At 38.7% G+C, this 20,703-nt stretch overlaps 1 protein-coding gene across 1 annotated transcript in view; it reads left to right on the top strand.

Annotated features, from left to right (window-relative positions):
- The window catches only part of PCDH11X (protocadherin 11 X-linked), a 445,985-nt gene that overhangs the window by 46,405 nt on the left and 378,877 nt on the right, over positions 1 to 20,703 (top strand). Inside the window, exon 3 of the mRNA XM_066182530.1 lies at positions 19,617 to 19,664. Coding sequence (XP_066038627.1) covers positions 19,617 to 19,664 — 48 coding nt within the window. The remainder of the gene's footprint in view (positions 1 to 19,616; positions 19,665 to 20,703) is intronic.

Consider the following 20,703-nt stretch of genomic DNA (forward strand, 5'->3'; position numbering starts at 1 on the left):
CAGAAGTTGCTGTGATGCTCATCTGTATTGATGAGCTATTCCAGGGGGAAGGAGTCTGTTTGTCAAAGCGGCTTTGTAATGTCTGGGCGGCAGCAGCTCCAAGATGTGCATGAGTGGAAGGAGAGCAGTGCCAGTGACCTTGTAAGAGCAGATATTTCATATTCTTGCTTCTTTTATTCTTTCTAGAAAGTAACAGGGGAGCTGGGATTAGGGAACAGAAGAATAAGTTAATATGTGATGTTTATATGAACAAGAGCGTGATTGCTAAGTAAATGATCACTTTCCTTTGAGTTTACTGAAACAAACTTGACAACAGGAAAGAATCCTAACCTGAAATTTTTGGGAGGAAGCTTAAATTGCCCTCACTTTCTTTGATTTGGAATAGGGAACTATTTTGTGGTTTGGCTGCTCAGCAACCAATCTGACCCTCCTTACTGCCAGAAGAATACAGATTATATTATCCAATATATTGCTTGACTGACTGGATAGCTGATGTTCTCTGATATCAGTACTTACCAGCAATTTAATAAAAATAAAGGTCTTCCTTCTTTTAGCTCTTTTAAATTGCTTGGAACCTGAAAGTAATTGTGGCAGTGTGGGTGCTAAGGAGTCACAAAGGCATAAAAAACTTTTTCGGGAAACTGTGTCCCACTGGGCATTTCTGGCTAGCTATCAAAAAAAAATAAAATAAAAAAAAAATAAAAAAAATCCCACAGATGTCTGTCTGCTCTAAGAGCAGCCAAGGAACTTAAAACTTTCCAAGAACTTACTATCATGTTTGAAGTCTTTGTAGTAAGCTCTTTAAAACTTTTTGTACGCTATAGATAAGAGAGCAGGTGTATCTATATGTGTGGGTTTTGTTTGGGGTTTTCTTAGCTAGCTGATGCATCCAGTAGGACAGAGTGTACTTTATGTGGCATATTAAATGAGATTTTTGGCAATGAAGAACAATATTTTAAATAAATAACAGCAGGAGTAGAAAATAATGAAAACGCCAGGGTTACACACAAAATGGGGCAAAATAACACCCAGTCTGGACAGAGAAATGTGAGTTATCAGAGAGAAAAGTGCTGTTATTGTAGGAAAAGGAAAACTGTAGAAAATGGCAAAATCAGGAGTCCCTGGGCCTGAGGAGCAGCAGTTCGGATCACCACGACAGCAGTCTTGTTTGGTGAGCTTATTTTTGGCCTGTGCATTCAGAGAGGGAATGTACCAGATCAGCAGTGTGGGAACACATTTGTGCCACACGAGTGGGAGCTCATCTGAAATCCACCCTGCAGCTCTGCCCAAGGCCTTGGCTGGGGATGCAGCGCAAGAGGAGAGGGTCTGCCTGAGAGATTTTTTACTAAGAAGTGTGCAATAACTTTTAAACATCAATTTTTTAAATTTTTAATTAGGGAAAAAAATAAATAAAAAAGGATGAGTTACATGTTTATGCAAGTGTCTCTGAAAAAGCTGCTTTTGCCACATAAAGGAAAGAAAGGTGGTTAGGTTGGACACACACTGGTATGGATGGAAATTCTGAAATCTTGTGCTGTATGTGCTGCAAACAAAGTAATTTGTGAAATTACAGCCTTGTATGCAGATCTTCTGAAATAATTAATTGCATTTTTCCCTTGAATGCCTGTTGGTCAGGTGGGGTTTTTTGAGTTATGGATCTACTGCCTTTAAATGAGCCAGCAATTTCACATACCTTGGAAATTACCAAAAAGAAGTTTCTGGAAGCCAGACACCATTTGGAATAGTATTTCTGGAATAGTATTACCAGTACTATTCTACTGGTAATTTGTGGAATGTTGATATCAAAAGTAATCATAAAATGGATCAAAAGAAAAACAAAACAAATCCAAACCAAAACAAACAAAAACCTCAAAACAAAACAAAACCAAAAACAAAAAAAAACAAAAAAAACCCCAAAAAACAAACAAACCCCCCCACACACACAAAAAAACCCGAAAAAAACCCCAACAAACAAACAAAAAACTACCAAGAAAAAACCCCACATAACAAAACAGGAGAAATAAAGGATTCTGGTGAGCAGGAAGGAAATACAGCCTGTATTTCCTACAGCAAGGGAGGTACAAGAAGATAATTGAAGGGATTAAGCACCTTTCCTATGAGGAAGGGCTGAAAGAATTGAGATTCTTCAGCCTGGAGAAAAGAAGGCTCCAGAGTGACCTTATTGAGACCTTTCAGTACCTGAGGGAGCTGCAAGAGGGACTTTGGAGGAGGCCTGGAGAGACAGGACAAGGAGGAAAGGCTTTGCTCTGACAGAAAGTAGGTTTAAATCGGATATTGGGAAGAAATCCTTTGCTGTGAGGGTGGGCAGGCCCTGTCACAGGGTTCCCAGAGAAACTGTGGCTGCCCCTGGATCCCTGGAAATGCCCAAGGCCAGCTCGGAGAGAGCTTGGAGCAGCCTGGGCCAGTGGAAGGTGTCCCTCCCCGTGGCAGGGGTGCAACCAGGAGATTTTTAAGGTCCCTTCCATCCCAAACCGTTCTGGGTTTTGTGATATACAAAGATGCATCGCTGGGGAGGTGAAGAAGGAAAGGAAGGGTGGGTGATGCTGAGATACCAGGAGGGAGGGTGACAGGCACACCAGGGTGATGCTGCTGTCTCTTCCCTGCTCTTCCCTCCCCAAAGGTGCTGTGTGTGCATCATCCTGCTCTGGGTTTTGGTGTGTGCTTTGAAGGTGCTGAGATCTGCTGGCTCCTGATGGGGTTGGCCTTTTCCCTTCCTTTTATGAGCAGCAGCAAGCAGAAACGTGGGGGGACTGCAGCACAGGAAACTGCTGTGCCCTCTGACAGGGTGGGTCCAGCAGGGCTGACGTGGCACTGGAGGGAATTTCGGGATTCACCAAAGATGGTATGAAACGGATGTGCAGGGCAGCTTGGAGGTGGCAGAGGAGTGGGGAATAAGGGGAGTAAGATGTGGAAATCACTTTGTGCAAGCAGAAAAGCTGATGCTTTAGCGTGTGTGCACCAACAGAGTGAAATGTGTTGCTCCGTATTCTGGACAGAAAGTAATCAAAAATTGGAAAATTGTGAAATTAAGAGAAAGCTTTTCAGTTGTAGTTCACTTTTCAAACAAATGTAGCCAAGATTTTCTTATTGCCTGTGTGAAGCCAGGCCTATTTTGCCCAAATACAGGTAGAGACAGACTCTGTCCATAACAATTTCTAAAAAAGGGAGAACTTCTCGCTATGAACTCAGCTGAGTCGTTTTTAGGTATTTAACACATTTTCAGCACCTCTGTAGCAACTTGGGAAGGTAACTGCCATGTGTTAGAATATTTCCTCACTTTGTTACACTTACCTTACTGCCCCCCTCACAGGCTGTGGAAAAGGTTGCATATAAGTTGCAATCTAGATAAGGAATGATAAAGTCTTTAAAGTAAATTACTTTTTTTTATTTCATTATATTTTTTTTAATATCCTGCCTCTTATCCTAGCCCTTAAAACAGCAGAAAGCAAAGCTTTGTAAAAAATTATATACTTGTATTTTGGATTCAGTGGAAGCTTTGTAAAGCAGGATTTGATTTATTTAAAACAAGACAGTGCTTTAATTACCACGCTGATTAACGCTCTGGCTTTTTTCTGCCTGCCTGCATTTTATCAAGGTGTGCCTAAACTGAAAATAACTTCTTTATATGTCACTGATTCATGGTACTGCATCCTCAAAACTTTCTGGATCTCTGTCTTTCCCGGCCCTGTTTGAAATCCATGAGCTCTGAAAAGACAACAGTTTTACTGTTAATAGAAAAGAGGAGACAGTCACGCAGAGCTCCTTGCTGTTCCCCAAAGCTGCTGTGCATGGCATTATAAAAGATTGTGTTTCTCTGCTGAGATGCCCCAAGGTGACCATAGAGGGAGTGACATTAAGGTTTCACATGATAAACAGTGTTTGCTGCGAACAAGGGGAGGAGGGAGAACTTAGATATTATTTAACAATAGAAGAAAATTCATTTAGAGTGAGAAATAGCTGGGCTGGGGAAGAGGATGGCATAACACTGATGGTGAGAGCTGGTAGGTGCAGCTAAGACAAGAAATAAATGGCCAGATGGAAACACAACCATTTTTTGTCTCAGCTGAGATAACTACTTTAAGTATAAGTGGGAAATGATAGGGGAAAAGAGCTGGGCATTCGTAAATAGAAGTAGTATGTGCAAACAGTAGGATGCAAGAGCAAGTCGTGCGTTGAAACCTTAATAAACAGTGATTTCTGATTGGGGATGAGCTTGCAAATACTAATGTTCTGGTTTAACCCAGGGGGCAGCCCAGCCTACAGGGCTTTGTTCTCCTCTTCAGGGCAGTGCCATTGTTTACAGACTGACATAAAATGTTCATTGTGTCAGGCAGTGCCACCACAATGCCATAAATACCTACTTGCTGTTGTTGATTACACTGTTCCAGTGCACTTTCATCTGAGCTCAAGGCAAGCTGATATTTAGTATAACCTGATTAATACACTTAATATTTATAGGTGTCACAGGCTTTGCTTTGGCTGAAAAGATTGTAGTGTGAAGCATTTCTTTGTTCTCTTAAATATTAAAAAGGTGAGCTGGTTCAAAACAGGTTTTGAATAGAAAAAGGTCCACACAAGTGCATGTTTTAAATAATATTTTTCTAAAATTGATTGCTTAGCATTTCTTGTCAGCTGGGTATACCATGCACAGTGGAAGATGCAGAGGTACAACAGGGACAGAGCATTTCCTTCTATGAGCTGATTGTGTTAATATTTTTTTTCCTTTAATCCTTTGCAGTTTGGGGGAAATTAGATTGGTGTTACTGTTATAGTTCCATTACTCTTACCTGTTACAGTGATTTTGCTGTATTTACCTATCAGAAGCAGCTGGTGCATCCCTTTTAGAATAAATATAATAATCTCTTTGTAGCTGTCAGTTCATACCTCTGTAATCTGCCAAAATAGATTCCTGCTCACTCTCACAACACGTCAGTCTTGCCTCTGATGAGGAGAGTTTCATCTCGCTGCTCTAGATCATCTTTGTGATGCCTTCCAATAGAAGATAGCCCCTTCTTTCTGATACAGTTTGTCAATTCCATGACCCATGGAAGATGGAAATCACAGTTCTTCATCATACTTCAAGCGTCATATTTCATGTTTGCAGCTGGTTATTTCTGAGCCTCACAGCAGCCGTGGATCAAGTAACTCATATCACTGTCAGGATCAAGAGTGGAAGATGTGTTTTATGTAGAAATAAATCTAGGAAAGTAGTTAGAATTATAGTCTGAAACTAGATTTGTGGTTAAATGTGTATCAGAAAGTCATATTAATGAAGTCTTTGTTGATAATCCTGTTGTAAGCAGAGATACAAATGTGGGAGTCAAAAGCTGTAACAGTGGAGGAGGCCAACAACCTTTCCCTGGTCTGTTTATGTTTTAATGCTGTAGGGTTCAGTGCACAGAGAAAAAACAAGACAGAATGGTTAATGTTGAGGTTTTGGTTGGTCTGGTTTTTATTTTTTTAGTTATTATGCCTTTCTTTACCTTCTGAATGTCCTGTAGCTTAGAATAAAGTTTTGAGTTTCTGCTTGAAGAGGGGGATGGTTTGTTTTTCTTACTTCACAATCCTCTGGAAAAAAGTCAAACCCCACCTGATGTGAAGATGTGCAGCTGCTTTAGCAGAGGGGCTGGTCCAGACAATCTCTAGATGTCCCTTCCCTCCCCACCCACTCTATGACTCTGTGGTCTCCACCAGCACAACTTTGCAGACCAGGCTGAGGACTTCACCCTCACTGGGATGACTCAGGTGGATTAAACTGCAGACATTTGTGGGTCAGTACTGTTTCTTCTTCCCCATTTTTTTGTGACAGCATGGAAAGGGAAGTTAATGGCTTCAGGGAGCTCAAAAATATATTTAGGAAGTTTCTTTTGCTTTGGAATTGAGCTCCAGTCAAGCTCTAAGGTCACTTTCTAGTGCTTGTAATTTAATAAACAGGGAGAGCTGGTTATGTTGTCTTTCTAAGGTAATTTTTAGCTGCCTTTTAAAAAAGGGGTTTTTTTAAGACAGACAGGCTGTCTTTTGAGTGGTGCTGAGTACTTTTGACCTAAGTCCACAGTTGGGGAATAGGGCAGACCCAAAGCACCTTTCCCTTTTTCATTTGCTGATAGAAATTCAGTCTTCTGGTTCAAGTTATACTTCTGCAGTTTGTTGAGGTTTTTTTTTTTTTTTTTTTTTTTTTTTTTACATGGATGGTTTCCCCTGCGTGCTTTTCCACTGAGATGTGCTTAATTACTATCTGAAGTTTTTACATAACCCTTGCAAAATCGGTCTATTTTCATTATTTTACGCTGTAGCTCAAAATCTGCCTTCTTCCAAATCCTCCACCCCGTTTGCTCATTTTTCCTGCAATCCAAAATACCAAAGCGTATGATTCTTTAGAGACGATTTTGTGCTAGAATAAAAATACTGCTCACTAGTAATTTGTCTAGAGAGATCTGGACAGACAAGTGGTCATCTGTGAACATTGTTTTGAAACAAAGTCACTGGGTCTGAGCTTTAAAAGGGAAAACCAGCCGATTTGCATTCCTGCAGCTGTGACTTGGTGTCAGCGAGGAGATAAAACTCAGCTCCTGACTGGTGGTAGTGAGTCAGGAGTCAAGGTAATTGCCTCTTGTTGGTTGATACAAGGCTCCTTTAGGGTGGTTTATGGCACTATTACTGTAAAACTGTCAGCTCCCGTTATCCTGACGTCCCTTTGGGGATTGAGTGGGGACTGCAGGAGAAAGTCTCGCTCCAGGCACAGCAAGTTCAGTGAGTTAGGGTGAGGGACAAGTTGGTGTCTCTTTCTGCATCCCAGGCTCTGATTTTCACACGAGCTGTCATGGAACAATAATATATAACTTAGCATGTTTCCGAGTGGGGAGGATGATAGACCCGAGCTGCGAGGCACGAATCTGTCAAACGGAGAGCTGCACTTCATCTGTCTTAGCTGAACATCATCGTTTGCTGATGTCTGGGCAGATCAGTTTTAGCACAGATGTGGGGATGCTTTCTGAGCACAGGAGGCTCACGGTTTGTTTTGCGCAGCCCGAGTTGTGTGGCAGCTCAGAGAAAGGAACATTTTCCCAATGGCCATCCAGAAAACAATTGTGTCATTTATCAGAAATTGCCAATTATGTGATCTATCATGCTCTCCCCTGGTAAACCCCAAAAAGCACTAAAATGCCCCTTCTAAATGAAATTATACTTTGGTTTGCATAGCTGCATGATATTGGAGCTGCAAACATGAAGTTACAAAAGGTGATAAAAGTGCACTCAGGACAGATTATGCTGCACCCTTAATTTTTCCTACTGTCTCAAAATCTACTGTCTTTTAAAGGTGTCATATTTTTTACATCACAAAAGAAAGGGGTAGGAGCCTTTTTCAAATGCCATAACACTTTTACCATGGTGTTGGGGCATTATATTTACATATTCAGTGTCTTTTTCTGTGAACAGAGATGCCTCCCTTTGGCCCTTACTTTATCTTTAAAGAATGACCTGACAGGTGTCTGAATTTCAGGCCATTTATTTGTAAATCATGTTAGAGCATCTGCTTGATATATGGCTCACCTTGTATCCAACAGCATTTTAACTTTTTTTTTTGGTAATTTTTGTAGTTAAAAGTCAGCAATAGCTTTCATGCCATCCAGGCGTGAAGCATTTTAAAGACCATTTTTTTTTTTTGAACAAATTAAAACCAATTATAACAAGTTCTACAATGCTTTCAGCGAATGTTTACTATATGTACTGTAAAAGTTCTTTGGATCCACTGTAATTCTTGTCTCAGAATAACTTTGCAAGGATTACTTTTCTCTGCTTCCTTTACTTGTTGTAATGGATGCATCAATGCATGGCTTACCTGTGTTTTGGATGGCTGTCATGAGAAACCTTGAATTAGATTTCCAGCAGATCCTAATATTATTCTTCTTGTTAAAGTAATCCAAATTATTAAGGAATGGCTGTTTTTTTTCATAAGTACTTACGAGATTTAAAAAAAAATCTGCTATTTTCAAAATATTGAGTAAAGAAAAGAAAAGAAAAATAAAAGGTGAATATTAGTTGCAAAAGATTTTTCTTTTGTCCAACTCACTTCTCTAAGACCCACCTTCATCCCACTTTTCCAAGAGTCTTCATCCCATCTGGGCAGGATGAAGATTTGAAGATTTCCAATTTTTAGGATATGTTTTGAAAATAGGAGAAGTAGTTTCAGCTTTTCCTGGTTTAAGTTGTCATAAAATACACAACTAAAATATTCAAGTAGCTTTTATACTAATAATATGTTCTTGATTTTAATTTTACTTCTAGCTTTCTAATATTGGATTTTATTACTAAAGATTTAAATGCCCTAGCTAGTTTCCCCCCAAATGCACTGTATAGAATACTTTCCTTCCATTTAAGAAAAAAGAGCTGTCGAAGAATATATTTAAGTCAAGTGTCAGCTACGGTTCATGGCACTTGACTGCATTAGTACAGTTATTTTTATTCCTGAAAGAAAGGTGTATTGCAAAATAATTTATATTCTCTAACCCAGAAAGATAATTGGTCTGAACACTTTAATCCCGTGGAGCTTTTGAAGCTGGGACATGTAGCAAAGACTATTTCAGACAATTCTGAAGAAACAAAAAGAAACGTTGCTAAAAGAAATGAGTTCTGAGTCATCAGCTCTCAGTATTGAAATACATTTTTCTCTTATTGTGCTGTAATTGCTGGCTCTATTAATGTGATGTATTCTTGCTTTGGTTATTGCTGATGTTCCAAAGTCGAATAATTGTGGGTTTTTTCTCCACTTTTTCAAGCAAATTGACTTCTTTTTTTTTGTTTTGTTTTTCTTCTTTTTTTCTTTTTTTCTTTTTTTTTTTTTTTTTTGTTTTGTTTTTGTTTTGTTTTTGTTGTTGCTGTTGTTGTTTGGTTGGGTTTTTTTTGTTGCTGTTGTGGGGTTTTTTTGGGTTTTTTTTTTTTGTTTGTTTTGTTTTGTTTTGTTTTTCTTCTTTTGAGTCAGGATATTGCTCTGTGCTTTTCAGACTGGGGTATTTTATGGCTTTTTCACTTGGAGAATACATTTTCTTCTTCATCTTAACCTTAGCCATATAATTTTGATCCTCATTTCCATTAGGGATTTTTCAAGATAATTTGTTGCAGCAGATTTAAAAGTATAAACAGAGGAGTAACTTCTATCTTGTTCCTCATCCTCTTTCCCATCTAATATCAAAAATAGTACTCTGGCACTCTTATATTACTTTTTTGTGAATTGGCATTTGTTGGGAAAGCCAAGAAATATTGTGAATACCATAATTTGAAAGTCAGTCTTAAATATAGAGCCTAAAACACTGGTAGAACTTTCCTATAACCTTTTATTGTTTTACAATAAACGGTTTCACACTTTTTTTATTGTTCTGCATAAATGAAGTATTTGTCCGTGATGAATATCCAAGATACTTACTATGCTTGTACAATATCAGAACTTGATACTGAAGTTCCTTGAAGTTTCCAGATCACCTGCTTCTTTGTAAGATTCTACATTAATGCTTATTTTTAAATTCTGAGGTAGTTCAGCCCCTCTCTCGTAAAAAAACCCCTTTCATTTGAATAATTCAAACCCTCAGCTGCCAGCATCATCCAGAGCTCTTGGCAAAGAGGTTCAGTGTCTAAGTGGACCTTTGGCAAAGCTAAGGAGAAAAACCCGTTAGTGTGTGTGTGTGTATTTTAATATTTGCTTCTGATATTTTTATCATTTATGTTTTGAAGTGCATTATGTTAAGACGTTATCACCTTTGCTGAACACCTTTATTTATCATCTGAGCTGGACTTTGGTCTTCTCAGTCTTTGCTTGTGTCTGTTTCCAGAGTCTGCAGCTTCCTCACAGGGGGAAGAGGAGGGGCAGGCACTGATTTCTGGACCTGACCTAAGTATGGCCTGGCAGGATGAAAATGAGTTTCCTCTGATCTTGTGTCTGTCTCTAACATTTGATATCAGATGCTTGGGAATCACCAGAATATTTTCCCAAGCTGTTCCTGAGCTTCTGCCAGTTTGAGGCTCACAGATTCCTTGCCCAGCATTGCTGATTCTAATATTATCTGTTTGTTTTGGTTTCTTTGATTTTGTTTTTGGTTGGGTTTTTTTTTACCCTGCATGTGCAGTTTTTCCAGTGGTATTTTGTACCTGTTTTTTAAAAATTCTAAATTGTAAAATTTAAGTGTTCAGAAAATTGACAAAGTTTTAGACACTACATTGTGTGATGATCACTTGTTTTAATTTCTGCTTACACCAGCCCACTGGTGGCATTCTTATACTGTGTAAACAACCCTGTCTTTGAAATGTGTTTTAGATGCAGTGATAAAAGACTGCAACTTCATTACTTAACTTAAAGAAATATATAACAGTTTTATAGGCTCATGGAGGAGCTGAGAAACTGTGAAAAGACATTTTTTTCACTAATATCCATGCCTATTGTATTACATTAAGCAGAAATAAAATTAATTTTGTTCACATTTGAAATGTGTATAGGCTTGAGCTGAGGTGGGAAGTAAAGCTCAGAGATACAACCAGAACTTGTTCTGCTGCCTAGTGGCAGGAAACTTTGCAACCCTAGAAATATGGTTTTCTCCTAAGTTTTCCTATGTTCCAGGAACTGGAAGAATAGCCAAGTCTTCTTCAAAAGTGAATTTACCTTTGTGGAATTAAAACCTGTGTGGTTTCATAGAATTCACAGAATCACCTGGTTGGAAGAGACCTTTAAGATCGAGCCCAACCCATGCCCTAACACCTCAACTAAACTGTGGCACCAAGTGCCACATCCAATCTTTATTTAAACACATCCAGGGATGGTGACTCCACCACCTCCCTGGGCAGAATATTCCAGTACTTTATCACTCTTTCTGTAAAAAACTTTTTCCTGATATCCAACCTGTATTTCCCTTGGTGCAGCTTAAGACTGTGTCCTCTTGTTCTGTCAGCTGCTGCCTGGAGAAAGAGACCAACCTCCACCTGAATAAATTTTTTATTGATTAACTTTAATAACAACTTCAAAGCTACTTGATGGTGGAGTGTGTGATTCAGGGTTCCAGCTGGCTGAAAATCTCTGTCCCAGGCTTGAAACCTTTCACAGTCAGTGCTATGTCTGTGGCTGTTGAAATCCTATCTTAACATCCAGGGCAGTGGAAGAAGTGGTAAAAACCTCAGCCTTCTCATCACTCTTGTAACATTCAGATAATACCAGGAGAGTTCCTGCAAACAGAGGTGAAGTCTTTTGGAATCTATTTTGGATATTGTTTTAAAGTTCAACGGCACATTTGTCACAGCACAGCATATGCTTCAGGCTGCTGAGTTTCACAAGCAAGGTAGTAAAGAAAATTCCTTTCTTGTTACTCATTGCCTCTAACAAAGACTTGAACAACGTTTATGCACGGTGGATTTTCTCTCTCTCTTTTTTTTTTTTTTTTTTTTTTTTTCCCTTTGTATATTGTGGGTGGAACAAGTTTATCCATCGGGAAATGTTTTAGTAGCTTATATTATGCTGATCAGGAGCTGCTGCCATGATTTGCATTTGAAATACTGAGCATCCCTGTAAATCAGAGGAGGCAAAAGTTGGTGCTGCAGTGCCGTGTGCTACCTGGATCTGGCATGACTGAAAGCTAAAGGTGCTTTACTTTGAGCGTTCCTGTGGAATGATGGCTTGGCTTTTCCTGCTGGGCAGCTGTTGGAACTAATCAGATTGTGCCTAAGAGCATAATAAGGAAAAAAACTTTAATAATGCTTAGCCCTCTTGGAAGCTCCGTGGCATCAGCTGTCATTCTCACTTTCCCTAATTTAGTTTAGGTTTGCTGTTCTGTTAAAAGCCATAATGCTGGATTTCAAAACAGATTTCACTTAATTTTCCATTTCACAATGGGTGCTTCCACATATAACCACAGTAGGCCTCTTCTTATGTTACCAGTAAAGTTAATTGAGTGTGGAAACAGAGCTTTGACTCTGTAGGTAGAACACATAAAAAATTTAGTTTTATAGTGTCACCTTAGGATTTGAAGACAGTGCTCTGACTTGAATCCACGTAACAACTGAAACGTGTTTTATTGCAGAGAGCAGTCCTGCAGATTTCTGTGAGCAAATTGACTCAGTCCTGTCTTGGAGAATACTTGTTTTGTGTTCTTTCAGTATCCGTGAACCTGATGAATAATGACAGTTGTAGTATTTGGTAGAGCATCCTAGGCATGTTTTAAAAATAGTAACATGCCCAACTAAATCTTTGGATTGAGAAGCAACTGTTTGTTTGGCTGACTGCTTCATCAGCATAATAAATTGAATTATTGTCCGTAGCTAAACACCTTAATATGCAAGAATCCTAAAAAAAAAAATCTTCTAAGATAAAGAAACCGAAACTAATTAGGGGGACAAATCAAGGTATAGACAAAGTCTTTGTGTCTAAGTAAAAATTGTTTAAAGACTGTTTAAGTAAAATTGTTTGAGCTGTGCTTTATTTTCCATGGTCATTTTCCCAGGTGATGGGGATAAGTTAGTACATTTTTTATGCCAGATTTCAGGATGAAATATTTTAATGGTTTTGGTTTGGTGGAATCGCTTGTTTACATCACGTTTTTTGAATATGAGGGCTAAACTTCACATTGAATTATTCAGAGCCTGTTATCACCCCCAGAGGGTGCTTTGTCCCATCTCTGCCCCTGGTGCCAACCTGCTGGTGGCTGAGAGGTGCTGTCCTTGCTAGCAAGAGTCTCAGAGCAGGATGGGTTCTCTGGGCACTGTGCTGGGTGTTTAGCCAGGGGTTATCATCAGAGAGCAGCAGCTGGGAGGGGTCTGGGGGAGGTTTTCAGTTCTGGTTTGCCACCCTGACACCTTCCTGGCTGGAATGGTGGCAGCTGCCCCAAAGCTGTTGGGGTTTTTTTTTGCTGAGGAAGAGGCCTCAGGTTCAATTTCTGTGTGTGCCTATTACGGAGCTTTATTGTACCACAAACAATATGTGAGCTGTTATTTGGGAACATCTGTTTCAGGACAGTGATTGAATTAACCTCAGGAAAGTACTTTGTGTGGGCCCAGACCTGGGAAAGCTTGGATTTTCCCTTTGGCTTGGGTTACAGGAGTCATCACTGGGCAGAAATGGCTTCACCTACCTTTGTTTAATTTGCTTTTTCTGGCATAGCACGCTTTGTTGCTAAATAACTCCTGAGCTGTGTTATTTATTCTGGTGTTAACCTGGCTGAGGAGATACACCACTCTCCATCACTCACCCTACTCCCAACATTCACCACTCTTCTTCTTTTCCCATGAATTGTGGGAAGGCTTGTCTCAGTTTACAATTTACTGGCGGATTCATGTTACCTGGTTAGACTAATCCAGAGCTCTGCTACAGGAGATGGATATTGTATTTACCTTCTCAAGCTGGTGTTCTTCACGCTTAAATATTGGCTCATTGTGTTCTGTGGTCTTATGGTTTTCTTTGATTATTTTTTTTTCCACCTTTTTGGAGGAAAAAAAAAAGTCCCTGTCCATTAGCCATAGATTTCAGTGTATATTCATGACTAAACTGCTATTAGGGAATATAAACAGAGAACAAAAGCTGAGCAGAAGAGCTGGAATGGAATGATGAGTGCTTGGTGTTTCCCTTGTAAACACGCCATTCTAATATTCTTGAATTTATTTTCTTTCTTACAAATCAGTTACATCAATTCCATCTCTGATTTTAAGACCGAGGAATAGCTCAAGTGCATTCAATTAGAGTGGAATTGGAGTTTTATTTTTGTTTTTAGAAAGGAATATATTCTTGAATAAAACTATATATTGAAGTATAAATCAAATACTCTTATAAGATTTCTTTGATCCCAAACTCACAGGGAAGCATTTTCTCAGAATATAACTCATTAACTGGGAAGTCAGGACAATTTATTTGGTAGAACTTTCAATACACACAGGTAGCAAGAGATTTCTTTTCAAAATTGACTTTCAGACTCAAGTTGCTGCCTTGGAGTGAGAAAATCTTTCTTCTTTTTTATCTTGCTCTTGTTCTAGTGAGTCAGATAAATAGGAGTCAGTAGCACTGGAGGAGGGAGAAGTCAAGTTCCTGAGAAATCCAGCTACAGAAAATACAATTTTTGGTTTATCCCCTACCCTCCTTGATCAGTATGTTGAAAAGACTTTCATTTACTGAGTTTTAGAATTCAGTATCTCTGGAACTATTTTTAGTAGTGCCACTCTGTATTTCTTCTCAGACACCATCACCCATTTATTTCTCTGAAATTGCAGTATTATTTATTATCTTCCCATGTGCAGTGGAGTGGCATCTTGCACTTGCATACGTCACATACTTTTACAGTTTAATATGGGAGCTTCACTGTTATTTTCTGAGTGTAATAAAAAAAGGATAAGTTTTCATTCCTTGAAAAAGTATAGCTTTATTTCTTTCAAAAGCAAAACTGATCCTGTGGCAGTTAAATGTCACACGCACACACTCTTTCTTATTTTGATTTTTACAAAACCCTGCAGAGTGGAGGCCTTGAGAGAGGCTTATGATCAGGTCATTTCTGCAGTAGTTGTGACAGGTCTAGAATTCCTAAAGCCTGCAAGCTGGGGGAAATCTGTTCCAAGTGGAGGATGTAAACTCTTTTCTGCTAGAGGTTTTTTTTGGGCGTTTTTTGGGTTTTTGGGGGGTTTTTTGGGGTTGTTTTTTTTTTGTTGTTTGGTTGGTTGGTTGGTTTTTTGTTGTTGTTGTTGTTTTTTTTTTTTTTTCTTCTCATCCTGCTATATTTTTTTCCCAGGTAGGCTGTGAATTTTCTGTGTTGAGGCTGTGGATTTTTCAATCAACATTCATAAAGCAGTGACACATGGACATTGAAGTGCTGTCCCTGGAAACATGAAACAATTTCCTTGTGTTTGTGGAAGTGTGGGGGGTTCCACGTGTGTGTGTGTGTGAGATGTTCCTGCTATTCAGATGGAAGTTTTGTCAGCATTTTTTTCCTACAAGTGGAGGCATAAAGGGAAGATACAGTGATTTTGCTTCCAGCTGAACTTGAGCTATAGAAGGGTGTTAGGTCAGAGAACAACAATCTTGCTGAACAACTTATTGGAAAAACTGCAACATCAGAGGTTAGAATATGGATTTTTCTTAATGAAGGTGCCACGCATTTAAAGATGTCATAGACACTGAATTTGTGTGTGCATGTATGTATAGGAGGGAATGAGATGACAACTATACATATTTCACGGGTGCTGATGTGCAGCAAAGCACAAGGGTTCCAGTCTATTTCATGGTTTGTTTCCCCATTCGCCACCAACCAAATCCACACATACCCACTACTGCCAGTCTCCACCGAAACCTCTGCGAGCTGGGGATGCTGCACAGCCCCTGCTTTAGGGGAAAGGAATTTTCAGACCTGTCTGGGTTGTTTGTATTTCCTGGCGTACAAGTGGCTGCCAGGTTTAATCCCCCTCCTGCCTGGCAGTGCTGATGTGCTCAGGAGCAGGCTGTGAGCGGGAGGGCACAGCAGGTTCACCCCTCACCAGCACCTGGCAGCGCTCACCCCGAGCTCCAAATGTGCCACTGGGAGCTCAGACACCGCCTCTGGCTGTCGAGGCAAAATGAGGTTGTGATTTAGGAGCTGTTCTGAGCAGCTGTACAGAATTGTTAGTGCCTCCCTCCGAAGGCACAGCGCTGCATCGGAGACTTGTACTCATTTATTTCTCTTCCTCGCACATCCTCGGTTCTGTGCCTGCTCTCAGCCAGGAAACAGAGCAAATATGTGACTGTCACCTTGTATAATGCAAATATCAGAATGCGCTTCTTGGCTGTTTTATTGCCTGATATAAATCCTTTTTTATTATTACTATTCCCCCCCCCCCCCCCCCCCCCCCCTTCATTATATATCTATAGTGAGACTCCAAAGGCAAAAACGTACTGGAAGGCAAGTCAGGTGTCTGGAGCTTTATCATGGGAATTCAGAGCAAAGCTCAAACATGTTTAATACCTTAATCTGAATATCCTCAGGGTGTTGAAAATGTAGCTTTTTGTTCAGTAGGATGTCTGTGAATATTCCTGAACAACTATAATGGAGGAGATTAAGAGGGGAGGTTGGCTCCCTGGTTGTTACCTGAAGCAGTTTACCTCCCTTGTTTTGGTCAAAGTGGCTCTAAATGAAAGGACTTTTCTTGAAGTTTACAATTCTAAAGTTTAGCTCCTCAAGTTGCATAATGATTAGTTTCTAAAGTTTCAAATTTTAAAGTTTAATTTTAAACATGGTTAGTAACTCAGATTTGGCTGCCTTTTTCAGTCCAGCTACAAACTTTGGACAATTGATAAAAGTGTCTCTGTGCTTCAGTTTCCCATCTTTACTTAGTCTACAACTATTTATACAGCAGACAGCATTGTTGTGAACACAGATTCCTTACAGTTTTGTGGTGCAGCTGCATATTTTTCTGAAATATATAATTGTTGTCTGCAGTGCATTGTGAAAGACCACTCAAGTAACAGCCCAGTTCCTTGAAAGGAATTTCTTTGTAATTTTGGGTCCTTTTACTGCAGCAGTGTAGATTATTTCACATAATAATGATTATCATCATTATTCCCACCCTAGTTTGTAGAGGTGGATTAAGTGAATTTCTATTAAAATAAAAGATTCAGGGTTCTGTTTTGTTTGAGGTTTTATTTTTTTTTTGTTGTTTTTTTTTTTTGTTTTGGTTTTGTTTTTTAATTGTCATCCATATTTGAAAAGATAAATTAGATTTAATTAAGAAATCACAAACAGCTCAGCTTGAAACAATATTTCAAAGGCCAGAGATGTGCTATGGAGTGAGAACTCTCTTATTCATGAAACCTGATGCAGTCTTGAAAACGTGAAGTTCATGTGAGTTACCAATTTTCAGCTCTTCCTGTTCTCTCCCTTGTAGCACTTGTGGTTAAAAATTTTGTGGTTAAAAACTTTTAAGTTAGGGACTTTTAGGCTCACTTGAAGTTTAGACTTAAGAGCATAGGGCAGCAAAAAAAAGTAAATAGATCAAAAATACAGTATTCACTGTCCCTGATTGTTTCTCCTCAATGAGGTAAACATGATCTAATAAACATGTTCTGGTAATTGAATGCCAAGAATTGAGTAGGATGAAAAAATATTCCATCTCAGAATAAAACATGCCTATCTTATATCTACCCATCTTACAAAAAAAAGTAGACAATGTTTAGGACATGACAAGATTGAAAAAGACACCTTAAAGAAGGGACTAGTTCATCTGAAAAGTTTAAGGAGGCTCCAGCAATGCAATTATTAGGACTGTTTAAGTTTTGTAATAGTAACATTAAATTTATATTTCCAAGGAAGTAATTTCCTGTTTGTGTAAACCTCCTAGCCTTTCTTTCCTTTACTTTTTCAGAAAAACAGTATTAAATGCATTAATTGTCCTCTTCTTCATTCCATGTTTTATCTCTTATTGTTCCTTTCCAGCATAAAATGGTCCATTATTATCCTTATGTTCTATTGACCCCATCCACAGCGTTGTGCTTGCTCTTGTTTCATGGGACAAGAGCAGATTTGTGTGTGGTTGTGTATATGGAGAGGAAATTTTGGCACTGTTTTCCATTTATAGGAGCTCTTATATAATTGGAGGTGGAAAAGCAGCAAGTTATGGTGTAGACATTGCTAATAATATGATGTCCTCAACTCTTACGTAGGAATGGAGCTAATTAGGATTCTGAATGCAGCAAATGTACTTTAGGTTTATGCATAATTGGATGCTTCCAAGTCCTATTTTTACTGTGGTTTTGAACCTGAAAGTTCCGTTTATTCCAAGCTCAACTTTTTTCTTGCTTCAAAGGAAACCAATGGAAACAGCGCACGACACTGATAGAAAACCATAAATTGAACAAAAGTCTTAAAAATCTTGGCCTACAAATTAAAAGGCTGCATTGCTTTGACAAAGAGAGTGTTTCAAATCTGTAAGCAACTCTGCATCTGCTGAGGTGTGCATTATAAAAAATTCTTACTTTTGTAATTTTTTTTTTTTCTCCTTTGAAGTTCTGCCACTCAGTTCGTAAGGTACTAATGACACTTATTTCCAGTAACTTTGGGTTGTAAGCTGTAGGATGTTATGAGAGGAGTGACTGTAGTGTCTTTGAGCAGGACAGCTGTCCAACGAATGGTAATTTTCTAGAATGCATGGACAGCAAATTGCACACTGGGTGAGTAATAGCAGACAAGGGACCTTTATTAGAGCCACACCTCTTATGGTAGTTTGGATAAGAGTGCGTCCATATGCACCCATTATAGAGTCATAGATCCATCATTGCCTACCGTGTGGAATATATTGTGTTTAAGATGTTAACTTGGCTTTGGCAATTCACAATTTCATAACCAAAGTGTCGCCTTTTGAAAGAAAAAAAAATGCAAGTTTAATTTTCAGCCCTTAAAGAAAAAGTCCGCCGTGTAACTGTGGTCTGTTTTTTCTGCATTAAGAACCGAAGTTGTGGTGCTGTACTCTCTTCTCTGCTGACAGACAGCACTGTCACAGAGCAGTTCTATATGTGTTGGCAAAAACAGTCAAGGAAAAATGTCTTGGACCCATCTTGTAGTTCTGCAGAAGATCTGCAAAGATTTTTGTGTTGTTCCATGTGAAATAACCAGCCTTTAACAACCATGCATCATTTTCTGGACTTTGTGAAAAGATTTTAGGGTCCTTTGGACCCTAAACTACATTTCAGACAAAGGGTTTTTTTTATTTAAGTAATTACTTAATGAATTACTGATTTACTTTGTGATGAGAAACGAATATTTAAATATTTTTCTTCTTCCTTTTTTTTTTCTTTTAAGACTACTGCTAACATGCAGTAAAAGTGTACTTCTAGCTTGTTGCAATAATCATTGAAATGAGTTAATGTAGAATATATGTGAAAGTTTAATCTGTGCATGGCCCTTGACTTCTGTTTGAGATTCAGTTGGCCCCATGTGATGTGTTTGTCAATTACAATGCCTGAAGTATTGATAGTAAGTGTAGGGTGAAGCTGTAGCCACCAAACAATGAGCTGTCTTTGCTCCTGTGTCTTTCTCTGGAGGTTCAGGCTCCTCTTTTGAATGAAGATTGAGGACAGGATTTACCCTTTGTCAGCTAACAATAGATACTTGTTATTGCACGCAGATATGTTATTTGTATGTTTTAAGGAATAATCTCTGATAGCCCCTCTCAATTCCAGTACTCTGTATTGCAAGCAGTTAGGTTTGTAGCATTATTTAGCACAAAGTTCTTTCCCTTCCTCACTCCCCAGTTCCTGCTTTCTGCCAGCTTACTGCTCTCCAAGTCTAGGTCCATAGGATGTTTTGAACACAGTGGACCGTGTCTCTGTTATCAGCATTAACTAGAAGCCGATCTATTTTCCCATCCTTCCCAAAAATGTCCAGGCAGTCAGTACCCCACAGATTTAACAAAATTCTGTGGTGAAATGCTATGATGCTGCAATACCTGTGTGTAGACTTCTGGTGCACTTTGTCATATCCAGTCCTGTCTGTAGTACGTAGAAGCTGTTCTAGCTCACCACACTATGTGTCCGTGTGTCATTGATTATGTATTTATGAAACCACCTAAATGCTGCAATTTTTAAAATACTCTCTAATTTTTTATTCACATGACAGCCCAAAACAGCTCCGAAAAGGACATTTGGATCCATTACAAATGACCAGGTAAATATAAACAGTAGGGAGCATTCAGCAAGAAGGTTTCATTATTTTAAAGACTGTGCGTATAAATCCATGGAAAATGCTGTTATGAAAATTGGGTGAGGTAACAGAGCTCCTTTTTGCCTTGTTAAGGGATTTTGTGAGCAGGGTCAGAAACTAATCCAGGTTCTGAGATGGGCATAACTTTGGTTTGCCTCCAATAGTTAGTGCATAAATTGTATTTTTAAATTTAAAAAGTCAATCTCTCGCATTTCTCACTCCCATTTTTTCTGTCAGGGTAGATATATTGATGGAGGAGATTATTTCTAACAGTTGTTTTAATGGGCAAAGGTATTCTATAATTGTTAATTATCTATTGTGCTTTTCCAATGGACTCTTGCCCTTCCCAGTGTGATCAAATCCTTCAGATCACTGGGATAATGTGGTGACTGAGGGACACTTCAGTCCAAATAGAAATCTGACCCTAATGGACATTTTAACTGCACTGAACTTTTAATGATGATAAAACTATGTACTTCAACATCAAGAAATTAATCCTGAGAGGTTTCTGTTCTTGTTTCTCATTTTAGCTCTCAATTTCTTTGCTCATAATGGGGAGAATTAGATATTTATAATCTTAAAAATATATTTCTTGAATGTTTCATCAATTTTTTTGAGTGCTTAAGAATGTGAGAACTATCTGTTCTTAGAAAATGTGTTTGTTAATTTGCAGCATGTCACACCAAACCTTATCTCTTAAACAACGTGAAATAGTCTTGCTAGAGTTAAGGAAAAGTCTACTTCTCTGTAATGGTTTTTCTGTGGTTTAAAAAAAGATGTCTAAACCTGTAATTAATAGGAAGAAATAGACATGGATAATATTTCTTTCCATAGAAAATTATTCAAGTGTTAATAATGAACTTGGAAGAGATCTTTGCATTTTTCTCTATTCTCTAGTCATTCACTGCTAGTGATGGGGAGCTAAAGCACTATGTTTTATATCAGACTCATCTGCTATGATGAAAATCCTCTCTCCCATACTGGATAAGAAAAGCAGAGATGG

Source organism: Chamaea fasciata, unplaced genomic scaffold (assembly GCF_029207755.1).
Source record: "Chamaea fasciata isolate MVZ Bird 193981 ecotype frontalis unplaced genomic scaffold, bChaFas1.0.hap1 SCAF_4, whole genome shotgun sequence".
NCBI lineage: Eukaryota > Metazoa > Chordata > Aves > Passeriformes > Sylviidae > Chamaea > Chamaea fasciata.